The sequence below is a fragment of the Callospermophilus lateralis genome, chromosome 7 (genome assembly GCF_048772815.1).
Source record: "Callospermophilus lateralis isolate mCalLat2 chromosome 7, mCalLat2.hap1, whole genome shotgun sequence".
NCBI classification, from domain to species: Eukaryota; Metazoa; Chordata; class Mammalia; order Rodentia; family Sciuridae; genus Callospermophilus; species Callospermophilus lateralis.
In genome coordinates, this window is record NC_135311.1 from 118921340 (window position 1) to 118946334 (window position 24995).

Here is a 24995-nt window from a genome sequence, read left to right on the forward strand (position 1 = left end):
TGTGGTGCCGGGGATCGAACTAGGCAAGCGCCCTACCACTGAGCCACAACTCCAGGTTTTCATATGCTTTATTCAAGTTCTTTTTCTAACTGCCCCTGGTAAATATCAGGGGTAAATACTAGCTTACAAAGAGGAGAAAGTTACATTTTGTTTTGCCTTTGTTATTTATTTTTAGAGAAATTTTAAATACAAAGGATGTGATCACAACCCGGTTTGAAAATTCTTCTCTTAGCAAAGATTTCTGCAGCCAATCATGCCTGTCTTCTTATGAGCTAAAGAAAAAACCTGTTGTTACCATATATACCAATAGCATTTCGACAAAGTGCAGTATGTGTCAGAAAAATGCTGATGTAAGTTACATTTTACTTTTATTGGGATTCTTCTCAAAGATCAGAGATTTTTTTTTAACTGGCTGCACTTACTTTATGTGTGTGTGTGTGTGTGTGTGTGTGTGTGTGTTTGTGTGTTTATTTCCTAGGTTCGATTTGAAGTTAAATATCAAAATGTGGTACATGGTCTTTGTAGTGATGCCTGTTTTTCCAAATTTCACTCCACCAACAACCTCACCATGAACTGTTGTGAGAACTGTGGAAGCTATTGCTATAGTAGCTCTGGACCTTGCCAATCCCAGAAGGTTTTTAGTTCAACAAGTGTTACAGCATACAAGCAGGTATGAATATCAGTTTGTCATTCATAGTCAGGCTTACTCTTGAGCTGGCTGAGTAGGGATGAACTGCAGAATAAAAGAGCAAGCTCCTGCCATCCATTTAACCTAATGTGATTTCCTCTCCAGGAAAATGTGATTCTGATATTGTAGAGGTGACTGTGATGTGAGATGATATAGGTGGAGTAGGTTACTTCAAGGTTCTCTTTATGCCTAAGAATTCATGGGTAATTACATGATTTGCTGTGTGAACTATTTTGTGAAATCATGAAGAAGACTCCTTATTGTTAATAAACTATGAGCAAAAGTTAAAAGGTGATAATCAGTGAATCTTGGGAAACTACCTTTTTTTTGTTTGTTTTGTTTTTGGCACCAGGGATGGAACCCAGGGTTGCTTGACCACTGAGCCACATTGCCAGCCATTTTTCATATGTTAGAGACAGGGTCTTGCTAAGTTCCTAAGGCTGGCTTTTAACTCGAAATCTTCCTGCCTTAGCCTCCTGAGCCTTTGGGATTATAGGCGTGTGCCACCAGCATCTTTTTTATTCTGAAGAGTATTTTGAACTTAATTGTCATTTTGTTTTTTATTTTTAATTGTTTGTTATTTTGGCTTAAGTATTAAAATACTTTAGCTGATTTTATTTATTGTAGTGAATAGTAGATTAATCTGGTTATTAAAAATATCACTTTGTAAATTTGATTATTTCTAATGATTTGGGTTTTTAGTTGTTTTTTTTTTAAAGAATGTGAACTGGGCTTGATCCTCAACACCACATAAAAATGAAAAAAAGATAATGTGTGTCCACCTACAACTAAAAAATAAATATTTAAAAACAAAAAGAATTTGAATGATAGTTTTTTTTTTTTTTTTTTTTTTTGACCAGGTTTTTGATTTGGTAATTCTGTTGTGCTGTTAGGAATGTACATTCGTGATTAAAAAGTATATGTTTTCTAGGAGTTGCCACTTAGGCAGTCTATTTACTACTTTCACAGGAATAGAATCTGATATTTTGTAAATGATCCAAAAATCAGTTCCATGTTTAATTTTGTTACTGGTGTTGAACTCAGTCCATTGCATAAAGGACGTTCCTCTTTTGCTAGGAAGATTATGTGAAACTTCACAATTTACATTTTCCTGCTGTTTACTTACTTACTGAGACCATAATATAGCAGTTAAGAGCCTAAACTTTGGAGTGTGATGGAATAAGTTTAATTTCCTGTTTCTATTTATCTGTGAATTTAACTAAAATTGCTTTTTAAACTTTGTTTAATGTAATTTTTGAAAGCACATCACTATGTTGTTTAAGAATGATATGATATAGTGTGTTAATTGCTTAGCATGGGATTTGACTTAAATTAAGCATTCAGAAAGTTAATAAGATTGGTTGTATAAATAATAGCCATTTAATACTACAATTATTTCTTGCAACAAACTTACAGGCAGACTTTATTATGAAATTCAGTTTAAAAAAATTAGTTGTTCTGGGGCTGCGGTTGTGGCTCAGAGGTAGAGCTCTCGCCTAGCATGTGCAGGGCGCTGGGTTCGATCCTCAGCACCACATAAAAATAAAGAAATAAAATAAAAGCATTGTGTCCAACTATAAAAAAACTAAAAAAAAAAAGTAGTTCTGTAAGATCTCATGATATGCATAAAATAGCATTTCAGTCTCTTACTAAAGAGTCTCATAAGTTAAGTACCTTTAAAGATGGTGGTGGATTTTACTAGATTGAGGTTTAGGTCCATACTGAGGATGGCTGTTTGGCTCAGGGACCACCTGGTCCTCTCTGGTTATTTATGATGAGAAGAGTATGTTAATTCCTTGTTTATTACTTGTAATGTGTTTTGTTCTTGCTAAAGTCTGAGTAGCTACTACTTTTCTTCAATCTTATTATTGTCTGAAAAAACCTGTTTTCCAACTTTCAGAAAAGTCTGCTTGTCATGCTCAAATGTTTCAAAGGCAATTGTTAAAGGTAGCTTTTCTTCTTTTTAGAACGATATGTAGTTATGTATGCTTGCACTAAATATCTAAACATTATTTTGTTTTCTTAATAGAATTCGGCCCAAACTCCTCCTTATGCTCTGGGGAAATCATTGAGGCGCTCTGCTGAAATGATTGAGACTACAAATGACTCAGGAAAAACAGAACTTTTCTGTTCTATTAATTGCTTATCTGCTTACAGAGTTAAAACTGTTACTTCTTCAGGTAATGTTTAAATTTGATAAATTTATAGATAAGTAAGTGTTGAAGAAGCCTGTAACTGCTTTTCTTTCATTTTCTAACAACCTAAATTTATCTGTAGGGTTAAATACTCAAGTTTGATTTAAAAAACTGATTTTTAAATGCAAATAATTGTATATATATTTTATAGGCTTTGTATATGAGAAGAAAGAAAAAATAATTGTAAGTTCTGGTTAGTTATTTAAGTAGGAGTTAATAAAGGTTAGATGTGGTTAGATTTACAAATTATTATAGAATTCCTTGATTTTTTTTTGTTCTTTATTTTTGTTGTTGTTGTTTATTATAGTTGGTATTCCATATCTGTAGCTTCCCTATTCATGGATTCAAACAACTGGATCAAAAATATTCCAGAAAAAAATTGCCTCTGTACTAAACATATACAGACATTTTTTTCCTTGTCAAATATTATAGGTAATCCAGAGATGCTTTAAAGTATATGAAAAGATATTTGGAAAGGTATGCATAGATTACATGCAAATACTGTGACATTTTACCTAAGGAAATGGAGCATTTACGCATTTTGGAATCCTCATGGAGTTTTGGAACTAATTTCCCCAGGTTACTCCGCTGTGCCGTTGTACTGAATATTTGATTATTTTTTCTTCTACTTATAGGTTTTTATTTGTTCATTTTTATAATGTATTCATTGCTTTTTATTTTTTTGTCATCAAGGCGTCCAGGTTTCATGTCACAGTTGTAAAACCTCTGCAATCCCTCAGTATCACCTAGCCATGTCAAATGGAACTATATACAGCTTCTGTAGCTCCAACTGTGTAGTAGCTTTCCAGGTATGATCAATCTAAGGTAGTGTTTTATCCTTGTAGTTTTCTTAGGTTTTATTCCATGGCAAAATGTTAACTGCTGAAGGTCTATACTTTAAAAAGTTCATATTTAAAAAGAAAAACATTCTGTTCAGCCTGGGTTCCAGAGGTTATTTGTACGAATTATCTAAGCCTGGACATAGGGCTTTCGATATTCAGGGTACTTAGGTGAACTATTCTTCCCTTCTACTTTCTCCCTTGGTTCTCTCCATTTCTGAAGGATGGAGACTAGGCTATAGTATGGTGAAGTACAGTAGTAGCCTTTGGGAGCTCATGTGCCCCTTACTCTCATCCTGGGCCAGAAACATAAGAACTCTTCGCATGTAGTTATAAGCATCCACTTGTCCCATTTTCTTCTATTTTCTGCAATACACACAGAAAGAATAGAGTTTTGTGATATCCTGGGTGGAAGGAGGCCTGATGTGGTATCTCTGGCCCCAAGGAGAAAAGAGACTGCTGGTAGCCACAGTGTTATAATAGCTATTAGGTGTTGGTAACTGAGTGTAGTGGCACACACACCTGCAAACCCAGCTACTCCAGAAGTTGAAGTAGAAGGATAGCAAGTTCAAGGTCAGTTTGTGCAATGTAGGTGAGACCGTGTCTCAAAGTTTTTTGTTTTTTTTTTAAAGTGTGGGGGCAGTGGTGCTGGGGATGGGTTCAGTTGTAGAGTACCTGCCTAGCATGTGTCAGGCCCAGGGTCTAATTCCCCAATGCTACCAAAAACAAGAAAAGATTTGGTTGGTGACAAGCATGCAGGAAGAGGTACCCTGAGGGAAGGCGAGGCCTGCCATAATTTACTGGAGAAATAACAAACTCTCAGATATCTGGGCAGTGCTGAGAATCTAACCCAGTGCCTCACACATGCTAGCTCTACCACTGAGCTGCAACTCTAGTCAAGTCTCAACCTTTTAATGTTGCATTTGTCAGTCCTTACTATGAGAAATACGATTTTTAAAAACTGTTGTGGGATTAATTAAATTGAGAAAGTAAAAATATCAAGTTAAGTTATTTCTCAGTTGATTAAAATTTTTGCCTGTGTTCATTCAGAATGTATTTAACAAACCAAACGGAACACAGTCTTCTGCCATGCCTCCGTCTCAGGGCCAAGTGGTTTCGAGTTCACCTTGTCAATCAGTAAGGCCACCAGGAGGTGGTGGCCTTGCCTCTGCCATTTCCTCCAGCTCTGTCACTGGCTCTGCCATAGCAGCCAGTTACCAGACTCTTGGTGAACAATCCCAGCAGGTTGCGGTAACGCAGACAGTTGTGAAACTCAAGTGTCAGCACTGTTATCATCTGTTTGCCACAAAGCCAGAACTTCTTTTCTACAAGGTAAGGAGAGATGATAAAAGGAATTGCATAGGAACTTATGCAATAGAAGCACTTTTAGAAGTACTTTTTTCATCTTTGACAGTCACTGAGTTTGCTTTGAAATAAGAAGGAAAAGGATTTATTTAACAATAAAGCAGCTGTTTAGTTAGATCTTAATGACTGTTATTTCTCTGCAGGGTAAAATGTTTCTGTTTTGTGGCAAGACTTGCTCTGATGAATACAAAAGAAAAAATAAAGTTATGGCAATGTGTGACTACTGTAAACTGCAGAAAATTATAAAGGAAACTGTGAGATTCTCAGGGGTTGATAAGCCATTCTGTAGTGAAGGTAAAGAAAATGGCTTCGTATTATATACACAGCACGTGGTTGTTATGAAATAATTTATGATGAGTTGGGCAATTAATCATGATTAATTTTCAAGTAATTTTTCTCTTATGAGGTATAAGTTGAACATTTTTTTATGTTGAGGTTTACTTAGTTTAAAGTCTTTTTTCAAGTTTAGTTTTTGCTGTGCTGGGATTGAATTTATGTCCTTTTTGTTGTAGGAAAGTGCTCTATTACTGAGCTACACCCCAGCCCTGAAGTCATTCTTTCTTTTTTTTTTTCTTAATATTTTTTTAGTTGGTCAATGGACCTTTATTTTTTTTATTTACTTCTATGTAGTGCTGAGGATCGAACCCAGTGCCTCACACATTCCAGGCAAGTGCGCTACCGCTGAGCCACAGCCTCAGCCCTGAAGTCTTTCTTTTTATAAATGTTACAGTAACCTCAGTAAGGAAAAATCATCAAAATATAATTAAATAATGGTATTCATATAGAAAGTCTTGTAAGTTTAGCTGTGACATTAGAGTTTTTTTGTTTTTTGACCTGTTTGTAAATAGGGAACTTGAGCAGTTACTGCTTCTTGGTTTAAGAAACTTATAGTTCTGATGTTTCTGAATATAGATGGTCTTATATTTACATTTAAAAGGGGATGTGGGTTTGTTTTGTGAATATAAAAAGACTTCTTTAACCTAGAGGCAAATAGTGTGTCAAATGTTTAGGAATTAGCTTAGGATTTATATCTGTGACTATAGAAACTCACTTTACCTCGTAGATGTTAATGTAAATTTGATGTTTCTTCTTGCATCCCTGTGTGTGCTCAGTCTGCAAACTTCTCTCTGCTCGAGACTTTGGAGAGCGATGGGGAAACTACTGTAAGATGTGTAGTTATTGTTCACAGACGTCCCCTAATTTGGTAGAAAATCGATTGGAGGGAAAGTTAGAAGAGTTTTGTTGTGAAGACTGCATGACCAAATTTACAGTTTTGTTTTATCAGGTAAGTGTGATATACTTTTTAACTTTTCTTTGTTTTCCCACTGGGACAGGGTCTTACTGTGGTGTTGAGTTGGCCTTGAACTCACAATCCTGTCTCTGCCTCCCAAGTAGGCTTTTGTGTGTTTTTTTTAAGTTAGTGCAAATTATTTTCTATTTAAAATATGTTCAAATTATGTGAATAAAAGTGTGGTGTTTAGAGCTGTATAGAATAAATTATGGGCTACTGTAACAAAATTTGGTTGAATATAACCATCTTTGGAGAACAGAGTTAGGATTTCTAGAGACTTTGTTGTTGATTGAAGACATGTACCATTTATTTTTGCTTTCTTTCATTTATTTCAAGGCACATTGACCTTGTTTGTAACTTCGAGTTTTTTTCAGTTATAACTTTACATAATATTGCCTGAAGTAGCTCTCATTTAGGTTACTCTGAAGAATTTGAAGTCAGACCTTGTTCTTACTTCATGGGTCAAATAACAATGACTAGCAACCTTACCCACTTTCTTTTAGAAAAGGTTACCTTTTTGAAAGACTGTGAATGATAGTTACAATTAAAAATAAAGAAAAGAAGTGAAGACTAGGGAGGTTAAGTAATGTGCCTTTGAGGAAGCTGGTAGGTGACACCTAGGTAGCACCTGTAATACTTTATTGAAGTCTCTATTTTCTTATTACCTCACTCCCAAAATATAATATTATTGTGGTGGCAGATAATAACTTTTTCATCATTCTTTCTATGTTTAGGACCAATCAGTGCTTAAGACAGTGGATATCTAATTAGATGTTTATTGAGTAAATAAAAGTCTTAATGACCTCAAAGCCTATATTCCTTCTACTGTCATATGCTGCTGCCTTTTGTATGTGTGTGTGGGGGTGTTACTGGGGATTGAACCCAGAAGTGCTGTACCACTGAGCTATATTCCCAGCCCTTTTTATTTTACTTGGAAACTGGCTAAATTGCCCAGGCCGGCCTTGAACTTTTTTTTTTTTTTTTTTTTTGGTGCGTCATCTGGGTGGGGGTACTAGGAATTGAACTCGGGGGCACTTGGCGACCGAGCCACATCCTCAGCCCTATTTTGTATTTTAGAGACAGTCTCACTGAGTTGCTTAGTGCCTCACTTTTGCTGAGTCTAACTTTGAACTTGTGATCCTCCTGCCTCAGCCTCCCAAGCTGCTGGGATTACAGGCGAGCATCACTGTGCTCAGCTGGCCTTGACCTTGAATTTTTTATCTTTCCACCTCAGCCTCTCCAGCAGCTGTAATAACAGGCATGTACCACCATGCCTATATGGCTTCTTAATGTTTTGAAAATAGAATCTGCCTTTAGATTTTTTCATCACTAATTTTGAAAACAGAAGAGCAATTTGTATATTCTTTTTTTTTTTTTAGTTATAGGTGGACATGATATCTTTATTTTATTTTTATGTGGTACTGAGGATGGAACCCAGCGCCTCACGCATGTGAGTGCTCATGCTGGGTGAGCACTCTAGTGCTGAGCCACAACCCCAGCTCCCTGTTTGTATATTCTTAACCTAGGACATCTACGTGAAAAAAAATAATAATTATATGTGTGTGTGAATATATATATATATATATTTTCACATTTTATATATATTCACACTTTAATTTCAGTATTTTAGAATAGGAACCTTACATTTTTGTAGACTCAGCTGACCTATATACCATGTTTTCATAGTGCCTCTAGTTTATGATGAATGTTATCTTTTCATTATTTTATACTTTTGAGCCTATATTGTCTTAAATTTCTTTCTCAGATGGCCAAGTGTGATGGTTGTAAACGACAGGGTAAGCTAAGTGAGTCCATAAAATGGAGAGGCATCATCAAACATTTCTGTAATCTGTTCTGTGTCTTGAAGTTCTGCCATCAGCAAAGCATGAATGATCCTCCTCCACAAAATAAAGGTAAGATTAAACTTAGCTAATGAGACCTTTATATCAGTTCTAGGATATATTATCAGCATACAAAGTTAAAAATAATATAATAAAAACAAAATTTTACTGGATTCAAATAATCTGATGGGAAAATTAATTTTGGTCTCATAATCAAACATACCAAGAAATTAATAAATCTGTACTAATTTATAGGAAATATTTATTTGATTGCTTTTGATTGAACTTATGTGTACATACATAACTTACATAGTTTATTTTCAGTTATTAACTGACTAGTCTGAAACTTAAAAAATCAGCACAAACAAAGGGAGAGGATATAAGTAGATTAATATAGTTTCTGTGGCTGATGTAAGATTTGATCCAGAGCCTGTTTGTAGCAAAGGAGAAAAGAACAACACGTTAATTATCTCAGAAAAAATAAATAGACCACTTCCTCATGGGTAGCAAAGTTTTTCTTGGCTAAGAATAAAATAATTTTGTAAGTAGGACAGCTAATGTGGTCAGACTGTCAGAAGAATAGATATGTGGCATGTCCTTAAAGTAGCTTTCCTAAGTAGCACTTTCTGAATGTTAGATCAAAACACTTGGCATTATTACCCTATATACATGTGTGATTACACTATTGGTGTGACTCAACACCATGTACATCAAGAAGAATGAGAAGTTATGCTCCATTTGTGTACAGTGGATCAAAATTTATTCTGTCATGTATAACTAATTAGAACAAATAAAAAAAATCCCCCCCAAAAAACACTTGATATAATGTTCTCTGATCAGAGCCTGAAGTGCTACCTAATTAACAGAATTTATGTCCTTTGGCCCCTTGCAGTCTGGCTCTTGTCTACCTTTGCACTCTTTATTAATTCTTACCTTAATCACATATGCTGATCTTTTGTGTTAGCCATTTGTTATCCCGGACCAGTCTTATTTGGAAGAATATTCATTTTGTAATGTAGCTTCAGAAAACCAATGTTAAGTGGTGGATAGATAGGTCCCTCATCAACTTACTTAGATAAATTGGCATGTTAAATTTTTATTTGAAGCAAATTTAAGTGTAGAGATTTAACATTCACTAATAGAATAGCCCAGTCACTCCTGAAGCTAATACCTATATTTTTACCCAGAAAATGTCATTTGAAGCTTATTTTACAGAATCATTTGAAGCTTATTTTTTTTTTTTTTAATGTGGTACTGAGGATCGAACCCAGGGAGAGAGAATTTTTTAATATTTATTTTTCCATTTTCGGTGGACACAACATCTTTATTTTTATGTGGTACTGAGGATCGAATCCAGGGCCCCGCGCATGCCAGGCGAGTGCTACCGCTTGAGCCACATCTCCAGCCCCAGAATCAAGCTCTTTTTAAGCCCCAGTAAACACTAATCTGACCAGAATCCCTCAACCCAGTGTTATATACAGTTAGATATTTTCATTGCCTCTTGAGAACCTTGTTGTTAAATAGCTTTGTGTGTTGTATTGTATGATTATTTTGTTTATACCTGGTCTTTTTATTTATTTTAATCAGTAAATATTTGTAAGGCACGAACTGCTTTGATGGAGCTCCCTTCTGCAAAGACAGTTACAACACCAATTATAACCAATGTGGTGTCATTGGCAAAAATACCTGTTGCCCAATCTACAGGAAACACTAACAGTGTTTTAAAAGGTATGACTTGATAAAAAGGCATTTGGCTAGAAGGTAGAGGTAAGCATTGCATAGTCTAATTGTTTCTTCTTGGTAATATTTTTCTTTATATAAGAAAACCCTCTCCTCTGTCTCTGGGGAAAGTAGGTAGCAAGCAAGGTGATGTTGGTGTAAAAGCAAGCCATATAGATTGTTGATTTTTTTTTTTTTCCAAGAACCCAGATGATTTTAACATACCTGCTTCTTTACCATCAGAGATTCTAGTGCAATAAGATGGGCCTGGGGCCTGGGGCCTGGGGCCTGGAGATCCCTACCTTTACCATATACTACAGGTGATATTGATGTGGTTTCCTTAGTCCATTTTTTGAAAATTCTAGACTGTAGCCTACATTGGAGGGAGGAAATTAACTCCTTGATCTCAGTGTTATTGTGTTTGTTTTGGGAATAGTAGTGTATGTCTTGGGGTATAGCTTAGTGGTAAAGTGCTTGCTTAGCATGCACAAGGTCCTGGGTTTGATCCCATCACTGTAAAAAAAAAAACCTTTTTTTTTTTTTTTTTTTAAAAAAAAATCTTAATTTATAACAGGTGCAGCTACTAAGGAGGCAGCAAAGATCATTGAAGATGTAAGTTTTATTTTTACTTTTTTATTTTTCCTGATAATACCATTAGGGTTTATTTTCATTTTGGACATAACATTCTAATATATCTGAATAATTTTCTACTTATAGTCTATTTACAAAAGGCAGAGTAGGGCTGGGGTTATGGCTCAGTGGAAGAGCGAGTGCTCACCTAGCACATGTAAAGCACTGGGTTCGATCCTCATTACCACATAAAAATAAGTAAAATAGGGGCTGGGGTTGTGGCTCAGTGGTTGAGTGCTCACCTAGCATGTGTGAGGCACTGGATTCGATCCTCAGCACCACACAGATTTAAATAAGTGAAATAAAGGTGTTGTGTCCATCTACAACAATATATATATATATTTTTTAAAAAGGCAGAGTAATATATCATGCACTAACTTTTTGTCTTGAACGTTATAGTTTGCCTCTAGATCATTAATAAGAATATATTCCTGATTTATTTTACTGTTTGTGTTAACTTTAATTTTTTAAAAAAGATTGCTATTTCATCTGGTTGCTTATTTTTCTTACTATTTTCAAGTATTTATTTTTTAGACTAGAAAGTTTTTTGAAAGTTTAGTGCGGAGTCATTGTAAATAAATTTTGTGAGAAAATGTGCAAGGTGAAAGTATATGAAAACTCTCATTTTATGTCTCATTTGAAATAGAGTGAAACTTCCCAAAAAATTTTTAAAAATTTAGGAAATGCATCATTTCAGATCTGGTAGGCTAAAAGAATTACAAACTATGCATCACCTTAATAGGAGAATAAAAATTTCCTTTGTCCTTTGTCAGGATCATGTTAGTGTGTTAGTTCTTGGGTTAATGTTTTTGGTGACTGTTGTGCTGCTGTCTTAACATTTGCTCTTGATATAATTAAAAATCTTATATGATGGTATTATTCAAGGGTTAAGTGGAGTACTGGTGCTAAAAAGTGTGCCCCAAATTCAGTAGCTTTGGAATAGAAGTTAGATGTGATGAAAATCTATGAAGATGATACCTCATACTGCTAATTCAGCCAAGTGTACTTACCCTGCACAGTGGTGGAGGTGATGGTCAAGAAACCCAAAGCAGCCTTTAAGTAAGTGCACTTCCTTAGTTCACAAAAATTATAGCCAGGCAAGGATAATGAAATAAGTGGAAAATATCCTGGCAGTATGGACATGATTTGAAAGGAGATGACAGTGAAACAAAATGTTTTACTGAAAGTCACTGCCCTTCTAATTTTAAAGTCCATTGAGATTTTTTCGTTTTCTTTTTTGATACTGGGGATGGAACCCAGAGGATCCTCCTACCACAGCCTCCTGAGCCACTGGGATTACAGGCATGGGCCATCATGCCTGGCCCCATTGAGGTTTTAAGAATATAAAACTGAGCAGGCAGACTATATCTACTACCTCTAAAGCTATTAACACCTTAAAGAACCTATCACTTGGAAGACAATATATGGTAACTTGATAAAAATGATTCTGTGAAAGTGGTAAAGAAGGTAGATTTGCGCAGTCAATGAAGGGGCCCATTAAAAATTTGCTTGGAAGAAGCTAATTTTACAATATTCTTAGTTCTATTTTTCTATCTCTTAATATGGATATAGAGATTGCATGTGTTATACTTATAATACATAATATGTATACATATTATACATTATATACATAAAATGAACATGGAAAATTTATTTAAAAAATGAAAATTTGCTTGATTTAGAATTAGAAAAACAAAGGCAGAAGGAAAAAGACCACAGCAATTAACCTGGTCTTCCTTACAACTAACAGTAAGACTCTTGGCATAGGCTTTTAACCATGTTTTGGTAGAAATCATTTATTTTGAACAAGATAATCCAAGTATGGATTGCTGTTCTATGTAGCAAGGAAAAAGATCAAAAATGAGTCTGCCTGTCAAGAAATCCTCAATGGAAGAAAAGAGAGAAAAAAAACATATTAGATTCATTCTTTAGCAAAAGTCTTGCAGGGAATCAAACCAGCTTTCACTGGAATGTAGAAAGATAGCTTGTTCTAATTTAGTAGCTCTTAACTCTCCCATTATTTGTGTTGTTGAAGATGATAATTCCTACTTAGTTATTTTCAGGCAATATACCATATTAATGAAATGTCATTAAATTAATTTACTTTGATATTTATTTGTATATTATATGTTGTACATTAAATTATTTTAAAATTACATGATTAGTAAATCACTATTGTACCATTAATAATTGTTATTAACTATACAATATAATCATTAACTATACAATTATATAATTGAAGTATTTTAATGTTATATAGTAATAAGTATTATTAACATGTTTATACAAATGTTCTATATTGATTGTAGATTTATGTAGTCTGAGAATACATCCCTCTGCCACTTTGTCTAAATGGGACAGTTAGTCTTGAATTATGCTAGGTTTGAATTATTCAGGTTATTCAGGAACTCTGTACCTCATATTTAATGTGTCTGCCCTATATATGCTTTCCTCATGTGGAGTATTTTTAAAATTCACCAGTCATTTAAATTGTGTTACCAAGTACCTCTGATTAAGATTTTCAGTTTAGTCTATAAAAAGCTAACAATAAATAATGTAATGCTCTTATGATGTGAAAAAAGTTCCTGACAGTCTTAGAATCATTTTGTTGTTGTTTCTCCAAGAATGGCAGTGTGAATCTCCCTTCAGTTATTTAAATGTACTTAAATTTGGTGGAATGGCAAAAAAAATTATGAAAAGTACAAAGAAAATCTGAAAAAGTCAGCAAACTTTAGGTAGTAAATACTTTGTAGATCATTTGGTCTCTGTTCTGCCATTGCCATGCAGAAACGAACACAGACAATAGACGAATTAGTGAGTGTGGCTGTGTCCCAATAAAATTTATTTACAAAATGGATAGAAGATTGGACTTTGCCCACAGTCTGTAGTTTGTCAACTCCTGCTCTACTTTGTTCCCATCACCTAGAATTAACCATTATTTGCCTATAATTTTTCCCCTCTTGCCTTTTTCTTTTTAAAAATTATTCACTGTCACTAACCCCTTTTCACATCTCCAGAAGCAATATCATGAGTTTTGGGTGTCCTTTCAGACCATTTTGTAATCTTTTGTATATGTAGTATGAAAATATTTAATATTATTTTTAGAAATATTTATCCGTGTTGATATAATACATTTTGTACATTTCTGTTGATTACTATTTAGTATTGTATTTTCTGTAGGTGCCATATTTAATTATCCACTTCATTATTGTTAAACATTAGGTTGTTTCTAGCTTTTTACTATTAAAAAAAAAATCTCTGCTAAAATGAATATCCTTGTATATGTCTTCTTGTGCATCTATATGCAGGAATTTCTCTAGTGTAGAAATGAAAGAGTAGAATTATTGAGTCAAAGAGTATTTGGATTTCTAGTTTTTAAATTGCCCTACAGTGACTGTTATTTGTTTATATCCATTTCTCATAGCCTCACCATCATTTCTTTTTACTTATTTATTTAAAAGTTTTTTAATTGGCTGAGTACAATGGTGTATACCTGTAATCCCAGAGACTCAGGAGGCAGAGGCACGAGGTTTGTATGTTCAAGTCCAGCTTCAGCAATTTAGCAAGACTCTGTCTCAAAATAAAAAATGAAAAGGTCTGGGGATGTAGCTTGGTGGCAAAGCACCTCTGTTCAATTTTTTTTATTTATTTGTTTATTTTAATTGTTTAGTTGTCAGTGGACTTTATTTCTCTACGGTGCTGAGAATCAAACCCAGTGCCTCACACATGCTAGGCAAGTGCTTTTACCACTGAGCCACAACCCCAGCCCCCCTGTTCTTTTTTGTGTGTGTGGTTCTGGGGATTGAACCCAGGGCCTTGTGCATGTGAGGCAAACACTCTACCAACTGAGCTGTATCCCCAGCCTCTATTCAATTCTTAATACCACAAACGATTAATTATTGTATTATAATTATACATAGTAGTGGGATTGCTTGTTATTTCTGCATGCACACAGTATAACAATGCAATTTGGTCAGTTTCATTTCAGAGCAACTCCCTGAGCAACTCCCTTTTCTCCCATCTTCCCTCCTTCTGTTTCCCTTTCTTTATTCTACCTGTCACCATTCTATTTTAATGAAATCCCCCTACCTTTTTCTTCTTTTTTCTCTCTAGCTTCCACATGAGAGAGAAAACATATGACTTGACTCTTGACTTTCTGAGTTTGCCTTATTTCACTTAACATGATGCTTTCAAGTTTCATCCATTTTCCTGCAAATGACATAACTTTATTCTTCTTTATAACTAAATAAAACTCAGTTGTGTTTATAATACAATTCCTTATCTGTTCATCTATTTATGAATACCTAGGCTGGTTCCATAATTTGGCCATTGTGAATTGTGCTGCTATAAACATGAGTATGCATGTTTGCTATAGTATAATGACTTCAAGTCTTTGGGATAAATACTGAGGACTGGTGTCACTGGGTCATATGGTGACTCCATCCCTAGTCTTTTGAGGAACTTCCATAGTGATTTTCATAGTGGTTATACTAATTTATAAACCTATCAATGGTGTAAAAGTGTTCCTTTTTTCCCCACTCATTTTTATTAAATGTCATATTTAATTTTTTTTCCTCTTGCCCATCTGTTTGATGGTTTTATTGTTTTCTTATTTTATATGTCTCTGATTACTAGTAGGTTTGCTTATATTGCTGTTTTTTGGTCCTTTGGATTTTCTTTTCTTAGAATTTCTTTCTTTTAATCTCCCCCTATTTTTGTACTGAATTACCTTTTTCTAACTTATTTCTGGGTCTTTGTACAGTCATTTTTGATTCTATGGTTTCTGTCACCCATGGCCAACCATAGTCTGAAAATATTAATGGAAAATTCCAGAAATAAGTAATTCATAAATTTTATATTGCACACCATTCTGGGTAGCATTATGAAATCTCACACTATTCTAGTCTGTCATTAGGTAGTTTTTAGTACCACCTAGATGATGGGGCTGATTTTCAGATTCATTCCTCTTGCTCTGACCTTTGAGCTCTAGCTAGATTCATGTATCCAACTGCCTACTTGACATTTAGACGTAGCCATTTAGAATAACTATCTCAAATATGTCTAAAATAGAATCATTGTATTTCCCTTAGGCTTCTCTCCAGCGTTGGCTACTTCTTACCACCCTTGGGCTACATCTGTACTGTCGCCTTTCTTCTGGATTATTTCAGTGACCTCCTGCCTGTCTTCTTGTATCCATTCTTACCCTGTTTTTTCTCCCTGTGGTTGCCAAAATGATCCTTCTAAAACAAATCAAATCATGTTACTTCTATGCTCAAAAGCCTTTTTGTTGAAATTCTAAAGCAGAGGAATAAAGAAAGGAAGGAGCTAGTTCCCACATATTAAAATTATTGGAAAACTACAGATATCATAAAGCTACATACATAATTAAGACACAGCTACAGGAGTAGATATCTCAACAGAAAGGAAATCCAGAAATAGACCGTGTGTGTGTGTGTGTGTGTGTGTGTGTGTGTGTCCGAATTTAGTAACAATAAAGGTGGCATTTCAGATCAGTAGGAGAAATATGGATTATTCAATAATGATATGACAGCCGAGTAGACATATAGAAGATTTCTATATGGATTTCTACCTCACAATTCAGACCAAAATAAAGTTTAGATAGAGAAAATATTTAAATGTAAGAAACAATGAAGGTACTAAGAAATAAACAGGAGAAAAATTTAATAATGTAGAAGTGGGGAAAGCATTTCTACTTTCCATGAAAGAAGCCACAGGGAAATTCAACTATATTTCAAAGTCAAAAGACAAATGACAGAATGCAAAGGTTGCAATTCTTTTCACAAAAAGCTAGTTTAAAAAACTGTATAAAGAGAATTTGTGAATCGATAAAAAGACCCAATGTCCAGTAGAAAATAGGCCAAAATATGATCCATCAGTTTACAGACTGAACATAAAAATAGCTCTTAAACATAGGAAAAGATATTCAACTTCAAAATTAGAGAAATACTGTTAGAATTGCAGTTTAATCATATTGGCCAAAATAGAAATGATGAACAGCATTGTTAAATCATTCTTACACATTGCTAATAGGAGCATAAATGGGTAAAGCTGCTACAGAGTCATTTAATAGAGACCTTAATTTAAAATGTAAATATATTTTACCTAGAAATTCCATTTTTAGTAATATACCTTTCAAATACATTTTGCACATTTGTGAAATTGATTATATACTAGGATATAAACTGCAGCATTTTTCACAGTAACAGAAGTGTGAAAGCAACCTGGTTGTTTCATCAGTGACTGGAGTCATGGTGAGTTCATACTTGAATTATCATGTGAATTAGGAAAAAATAGCCCTATTCAGGCAAAGTCTGAAGTTCACCCCTTTCTGGTCCCACACCTGTTTACATGGCCTGGCAAGTGGAACCTCCCGTACAAGCATATATGGTAGTCTTGGTTGTAGTTAAACTTGGTGTAACATATCCATACGACAGAATACTATGCTGTTGTTAAAAAGAATGCAGCAGCTCTGTATGTGTAGACATAGAGGAAAATCACCCTCCCAAAGGTGTGCCTTTGTGCATTTTTTATACACGTATAGAATATACCTGAAAGCCAACAATAACTAGATTATAGTGACTGTCTCTGAGGAGAACTGAATGGGAGAGAATTTTAAGAGGGAAAATTATTTTGACATTGTTTACTGTTTGAATCTTTAAATTTTATGTTGCATATGCATAGGATTTAAAAAAAATAAAGGAAAACAAGGCAAAGGTTTGATAGACAATTCACAGGAAAGGAAATGTAAGTAATGCTCACACATGAAGAAATGCTTCATCACACTAGAATAAGATAATTTTTCACTCATTAGAAATAGCAAAAACTATGATAATACTCAGTTGAATAGGATGTTGGGTAACAGGCTTGCATATATTGCTAATGGCCATGTAATATGGTATAACTTCTATGAAGAGCAATTTGGCAATATCATCAGAATTAAAATCATGTACATGTACTTTAATACCCACCAACAACTTTAGACTTTATTCTGTAGAAATACTAACACATGCAGAACCAGTTTATGTATAAGATAGTTACTGTAGCATAAGATTTATAACTACCTAAATGGTCGTCAGCAAGGAATCTTCATATTATTGTATGTTCTATAATGGCCAACAATGCAAGCTGTTCTAGGCAGCTTCATACAAAATTATGTAGATATACCTCTAAGATAGGTTGTTAAGTGACAAGAATAAAGTGCTCAATCTTGCTAATATGCTACCATTTGTAGTCAGAAACAATTATTTAATTATATAGACCATCTCTAGAAGAAACTGGTAATAGTGGTTGTATGCAAATTTGAGTCTAGATAGATGGCATTAACATGTACACTTTTATACCTTTTTAATTTTGTACTAAGTACATTTATTATTTACTTATTTGGTACTGGGGATTGAACCCAGGGGTGCTTTACCATTGAACATTCCTGTTCTTTTTTTTTTTTTTTTTTTTGAGAGAGGGGGATGGTCTCACTAATTTGCTGAGACTGGCTTATAATTTGAAATCCTCCCCTCACAGCCTCTCAAGTCTCTGGGATTACAAGGCAGGTACTACTGTGCCCAACTCATTACTTATTTTCAATAAATGAATTTAAATATAACCTTCAATGGCATTCCATCATATTTAAAATACAGTCCTTTTTTTGTTGTTGTTGCTGCTGTTTTTAACTAGGACCTTCTGGTTTTACACAGATTGACTTCTGCCGACCTTCCCAATATTCCCGTTCTCCCCCTGCTTAACTATTTCAGCCTCATTCTTGTTGATATTCCTAAGCCACGTTAGGCCCTTTCCATCTTGAGGGTTTTTGCACCTACAGCTCCTCTGCCTGGACTCCTCTGACCTCAGACTTTTGCTTGGCTCATTACTCCTGAATAATTCAGATGATCTTTACTCAGATGTTTTCTCCAGAAGTATCCTTCACACTGTCACTTTTCATTCCCTTACCCTGCTTTATTTTTCTTTACTGCTGTTGTCACTACCTGGAATTATACATTATATGTTTGTTCTACTTGTTTGTTTTCTGTCTCCCTCTAGAATGTAAGGCTCATAAGAGCAGGACTCCATTTGTTTTCTGCTCTATCCCCAGAGCTTAGAACAGTCCCTGGTTTGTGGTAAACATTCAGTAAATATTTACTGAATGAATAAACATTTAAATACATTCTCCCACTCTGTTGTTTATCCTTAACTTTATTTTATAAAGACCTTTGTTCACAGAAGTTTTAAATTTCCAGGTGGTCAAGTGTATCAGTCTTTTTTATTTTGTTATTTCTTTTGTGTTTGATTTAAGAATATTTTCTGTGCACTTTGATCATTTGGAAGTTCTCCAGTGATTTTAAGTTTTTTTTTTATATTGGTCTTTAATCAATAAAGAATATTTTTTTCCTGTATGTTCTGAGGTTGGATCTAATTTTTCTGAGTAGCCAATTGTCCTAATCAGCAAAAATTGTTTTCATTATTTGGATCATGCTACAGGCAGAATTATTACTTATTTTTTGTAGTGCTTGGATCAAACCCAGCGCCTTACACATTCTAGGCAAGGGCTCTCCTTCTGAGGTACCCTTCCAGCCCTCAGAATATCTTTTTTAAAAAGTCAGTAAATTGAACTGATATCAATTAGGAGAATTGAGAATTAACATATGTTTCCCAAAGTACCTTCTTTTTTGCAACTGCTCTTTCAGACAAATTATATTTCTTTTGATATATCACCTTTTTAAAAAATTTTTAATATTTATTTTTTAGGTGTAGATGGACACAACACAATGCCTCTATTTTTATGTGGTGCCGAGGATCAAACCTGGGTCCCACCCGTGCTAGGCGAGCACTCTACTGCTGAGCCACAATCCCAGCCCCCCCCCAATATATCACTTTTAAATGATAGTAATTAGTAATAAGGAACTAAAAACTCTTTTGTATTTAACTAGGAAAGTGCACAATCAGATGCCATGAAACTTATATCTTCCCAGTCTTCTCAGACTTCCAAGCTTTTAAAGAATAAAGCTGTATTATGCAAGCCTGTCACACAGACCAAGGCCACCTCTTGCAAACCACATACACAACAGAAGGAATGTCAGACAGGTACGTGACTTTGTGCTTTCCCCAATGTGTTTACTGGTTTTTATAAGAAAGGAAAGAAAGAACTGACAGTTTTTTGAATGTGAAAAACATTAATTTCTAGGTCACCTCTCTAAATCCACATGCACACATGTATGTGAACAGACTTATATATATACACAGACATCTACATGTATATATTGCTATTTTCCAAATATGCAGACAACTATTTTAATTACTAAGATAAAGATTTGATTAAATTTATTACTAATTTAGCTGGGTATTGTGGTGCATGTGTATGATCTCAGCCCCTCAAGAGGCTGAGGCAGGAGGATCCTAAATTCAAGGCCAGCCTCAGCAACTTAGTGAGGACTTAAGCAACTTTGTGAGACCCTGACTCAAAATAAAAAGGGCTGGAGATGTGGTTAAGTGCCCCTGAGTTAAGTGACATGGCATACCATGTCCAGTCTGATTTTATTTTTAATAAAGTGTTACTGGTTTAACCTTAGTTCTTTTTTCTTTTTTTTTAAACACTGACTTTAGTTGTTAGACATATCTAAGATGTTTGTGATCAGAAAAATTGTTGGACTTCATACTTGAAAAAGCTGTAAATTATTGCTCCAGTCCATGTTAACTACTTTTAAGCCCACTGTGCTTGTATTTACAATTACTTTAGTAGCCAGCTATGCCCAAAGCATTTTTTAAATTATTTTTAATGATATTGGAATTGAACCCGGGGCATATTTGGCAAGTGCTTTTTCCATTGAGCTGTATCCCCAGCCCTTTATTTATTTATTTATCTATTTGTCTTTATTGATTGATAGATACTAGGAATTGATCCCAAGGGTGCTTAAACACTGAGCCATATTCCCCAGCACTTTTTATTTTTTATTTTGAGACAGGGTCTTGCTAGATTGCTTACAGCCTTGCTTAGTTGCCCAGTCTGGCCTCAAATTTATGATCCTCCTACCTTAGCTGACTGAACAGCTGGGATTTTAGCCATGCATACCATGTCCAGTCTGATTTATTTTTAATAAAGATTTTTCCTTATGTAATTATCTGTATTTAAAAAGCTTAGTCTATGTGGGCACGGTACACCTCTAATCCTAGCAACTCAGGAGGATGAGGCAGCAGAATTATAAGCTAGAGGCTGGCCTCAGCAATTTAGCTAGATAGACCCTGTCTCAAAAAACAAACAAACAAAAAAAAACCAATAACAACTATAGCAAAAAAAAAAAAAAAATCTGTCAAAAAGTACTCAGCTGTTTTTTATTCAGGGACCTTTCTTATGGTAGGAGTCAAAGAAATTACTATTTTTCTTCAGGAGATTTGATTATTTTATATCCCTGTTAAAATGATACACTCTGTACATGAATTTATATGATCACATGTGGAGGTTAGTAAAGGCTCTGTGGGCATCTGTATGTGGGGGTATTTGTGTACCTATACATTTTAAAATTTCTAGACTAAATATTAGATTATTTTCTGTATACTGTTTTAAACTGTTAACTGCTTTGTTATTTCATACTATTGAAAATATTCCATGTCAGTATAAATTTAAATATACATAAGAATTCTTAATATACATAAATTTCAGAGTATATAACATAACCAACCCCCTAAGACTAGAACTTCAGATTTATTTATCTCCTTCCTTCCTTCCTTTCTTCTCCAGTACGGGCATTGACCCCAAAACATGCCGTATGCTAGGCAAGTTCTCCACCACTGAGCTCTACCCCCAGCTCCTAGGTTTTTTAATACTTATAAACAATGTCAAGTTAAAGTGTATTAATGGATCTTTGTCCACTTGTCTAGTTATGTTCTTAAGACAAATCCTAAGAAGCAGGATTACTCATTCAAAGGCTGTAGTCAGTTTTTAAAGCTTTTAAAACCTGTTGCTAAATTGCCTTCCTGAAAAGTTACAATTTATGTTCTAAATATCAGTGTTGGATAGGATTAATTTCTCTTCACCCTCTCTGACACTGGATATCACAATCAACAATTGCCCCTGTGTCTTTAACTAAATAACTAGGTTTCTTTCTTTTCCTCAACTTTAATTTTGAAAAATATCAAAATTCAGACAGATTGAAAAACAGTATCATTAATGTCAGCATACCCTTTATCTAGATTCACCAAGTACTTCCTTCTTCCAACATTTTGGTTTTTTTCCTGAGCTCTTTGAAAATAAAATAATTTATTCTTAATTTATGTGTGTCATGGACTTCAGAACTAATTCCAGTAAACTATTAGATACTTGAGATTAATTTCACATTTTACAGCTTATAATTTTATTATAATCAAGTGGCCAAACTTTGAACAAAGGAGAAATTGAGTTTTTAATGGCATCATGAAGTTTTTAATGGCATCAGTTTTTATAGTCTGTTTTTAAAACTTTAATCAGGATATTATTTTCATAAATATAAATAATAACAAAAAATAAGTTTTAAATGTGTGGGGAAAAAACAAAGAACAATGCTTATTTGTTCTTGAACTTAACAGTTTACACATTTAACAGTGATTCAAATATTTCCTTCAGATTTAGCTATGCCAGATGAGAAAAATGATGCAGAACTTGATTCTCCACCTGCAAAGAAAAAAAGAATAGGTTTTTTCCAGACTTATGATGTGGAATATTTAAAGGTTGGTTGTATTATGTGTCCTGGATCAAAGGAGAGTTCACCAAGGCCACAGTGTGTCGTTTGTGGAGAGATCTTACCCAGTGAAAGTTTGAAGCCAGCAAATCTTTCTCATCATTTGAAGACAAAACATTCAGAATTAGAAAACAAGCCAGTAGATTTCTTTGTACAAAAATCTCTTGAAATGGAATGTCAAAACAGTTCTTTAAAAAAGTGTTTACTAGTTGAAAAGTCACTTGTGAAAGCTTCTTATTTAATTGCTTTCCAAATTGCTGCCAGCAAGAAGCCATTCTCTATTGCTGAAGAATTAATCAAACCATATTTAGTAGAAATGTGTTCTGAAGTTTTGGGTTCAAGTGCTGGAGACAAAATGAAAACCATTCCTCTCTCTAATAATATAGTTGGATACAGAATTGATGAATTATCTGCAGACATCGAAGATCAGCTGATCCAAAAGGTCAGAGAGTCAGCGTGGTTTGCTCTTCAGATAGATGAGTCATCAGAAATCTCAAATACCACCCTTCTCTTGTGCTATATTCGTTTCATTGATTATGAGTATAGTGATATAAAAGAAGAATTATTATTTTGCCTTGAAATGCCTTCTCAAATCACTGGTTTTGAAATATTTGAACTAATAAATAAGTATATTGATAGTAAATCTCTGAATTGGAAACATTGTGTTGGTCTCTGTACTGATGGGGCTGCAAGCATTACTGGCAGGTATTCTGATTTAAGGGCAAAAATTAAAGAAGTTGCCATGAGTACAGTGGCATTTACACATTGTTTTATTCACCGTGAACTCTTAGCAGCTGAAAAGTTGTCTCCATGTTTACATGAAGTTCTTTTGCAGTCAGCACAAATTTTAAGTTTTGTAAAGAGTAATTCATCGAGTTCCCGGATGTTAACAATTTTGTGTGAAGAGATGGGACCCCAGCATGTGAATTTACCACTTCATGTTGAAATATGTTGGATATCAAGAGGGAGAATTTTAACAAGGTTATTTGAATTACGACATGAAGTTGAAATATTTTTAAATCAAAAGCATTCAGATTTCGTCACCTATTTTCATGATGAGGAATGGGTTGCAAAGCTAGCCTATTTAGCGGATATATTTTCACTTATAAATGAGTTAAATTCAAGTCTTCAAGGAACCATGACTACTTTCTTCAATTTGTATAATAAAATGGATATTTATAAGAAAAAGTTAAAAATGTGGTTGAAGCGGACACAAGAGAATGATTATGATATGTTCCCTTCATTTTCTGAATTCTCAAACTCATCAGATTTAAATGTGAGAAATATCACAAGTATTATTCTTGAGCACCTGGAAGGACTTTCTCAAATGTTCCATGACTGCTACCCACCAGAAGATGACTTGCGTCCAGGAAATTTGTGGATTATTAACCCATTTACGAATCACCAAAATAATAATCTTACTAATTTTGAAAAAGAAAAATTAAAACAGTTATTTTCAGATTTAGGATTACAGTCACTATTTAAATCAGTGTCTGTAACGCAGTTTTGGATAAACGCAAAGACAAGTTACCCAGAACTGCATGAAAAGGCAATGAAATTTTTATTACCTTTTTCAACTGTTTATTTATGTGATGCTGCCTTTTCAGCTTTGACTGTGTCAAGACAAAGAAATCTGTTGGTTTCTGGCTCTGCCCTGAGACTTGCAGTCACATCATTAATTCCAAGGATAGAAAAATTAGTAAAGGAGAAAGAAAAGCAGTGTGCATGTTGTTTATCATCAAAGTCTAATTTTTGAGCTGGGGTTGTGGCTCAGTGGTAGAGCACTTGCCTGGCATGTATGAAGCACTGGGTTCAATCCTCAGCACATTAAATAAACAAATAAATAAAGGTATTGTGTCCATCTACCACTAAAAATATAAATAAAGAAGTCTAATTTTGTGTTAAATTTTGTGTAACTATCCTAAAATATAATTTCCTAATGTGGATTTGTGTTTTCAGTGTTTGTTTTAATAATTTTCTCATTTTTGTGGAAGGATTTAATAATTACGCATTTGTGCATAATTATGTTTAGTTTTTTAATAATCCAAGATAGAGAATTTGGTTGACAAACTTGGGTTAGTGACCAAGATTGCATTTAATTAAACACCTTTTTTTTTTGTATGGGGGACTGAACTGAGGTGCTCAGCAACTAGGCCTCATTCCCAGTTCATGTTATTTTTTGTTTTTATGAGATAGGGTCTCAATAAATTGCTGAAGCTGGCCTTGAATCTGTTACCCTCCAGCCTCAGCCTCCTGAGCTGCTGGGATTACAAGGAGTCCACTACCTCCCCCTGCTAAAAGGCCCAGTTTCTAATATGATAGCACAATCTGGATGTTGAAGTTGGACATGGGAGATTTCTGTCTTCAGGCAGCCAGCTGCCCCCAGCAGATTATAGGCAGGTGGAAAACAAAGATCATAAGTAATGGTTAACAGGGAATAGGACAGAGGGGAGTTTGAGACTGTTTGGGGCTTTCTCTGGCCCGCTAGACCAGGGCTTGGCAAACTTTTTTCACAAAGGGCCATATAGTAAATATTAGGTTTTGCACCCATAGTGTGGCCACGCCTACACAGTTGCAGTGTAAAAGCAGCCATAGACAAATGAGTATTTCAGTAAAACTTTATGAACGCTGAGATGTCAATTTTCGTATAATTTTTATGTGTCACGAAAACTTCTTGCACTTTTTAATCATTAAAAAGTGTAAA

General features: G+C 34.5%; 1 protein-coding gene across 5 annotated transcripts in view; it reads left to right on the top strand.

Moving 5' to 3' along the window:
* The window catches only part of Zmym6 (zinc finger MYM-type containing 6), a 37468-nt gene extending 13271 nt beyond the window's left edge, over positions 1 to 24197 (top strand). For all 5 annotated transcript variants that reach the window (XM_076860785.2, XM_077109939.1, XM_076860784.2 and 2 more), the window contains exons 6-17: positions 176 to 350; positions 479 to 670; positions 2718 to 2868; positions 3577 to 3692; positions 4773 to 5054; positions 5231 to 5381; positions 6200 to 6372; positions 8144 to 8291; positions 9807 to 9947; positions 10513 to 10550; positions 19511 to 19664; positions 22177 to 24197. In XM_076860785.2, coding sequence (XP_076716900.2) covers positions 176 to 350; positions 479 to 670; positions 2718 to 2868; positions 3577 to 3692; positions 4773 to 5054; positions 5231 to 5381; positions 6200 to 6372; positions 8144 to 8291; positions 9807 to 9947; positions 10513 to 10550; positions 19511 to 19664; positions 22177 to 24047 — 3592 coding nt within the window. In that variant the 3' untranslated portion in view covers positions 24048 to 24197. The remainder of the gene's footprint in view (positions 1 to 175; positions 351 to 478; positions 671 to 2717; positions 2869 to 3576; positions 3693 to 4772; positions 5055 to 5230; positions 5382 to 6199; positions 6373 to 8143; positions 8292 to 9806; positions 9948 to 10512; positions 10551 to 19510; positions 19665 to 22176) is intronic.
* The last annotated feature ends 798 nt before the right edge of the window (positions 24198 to 24995 follow it).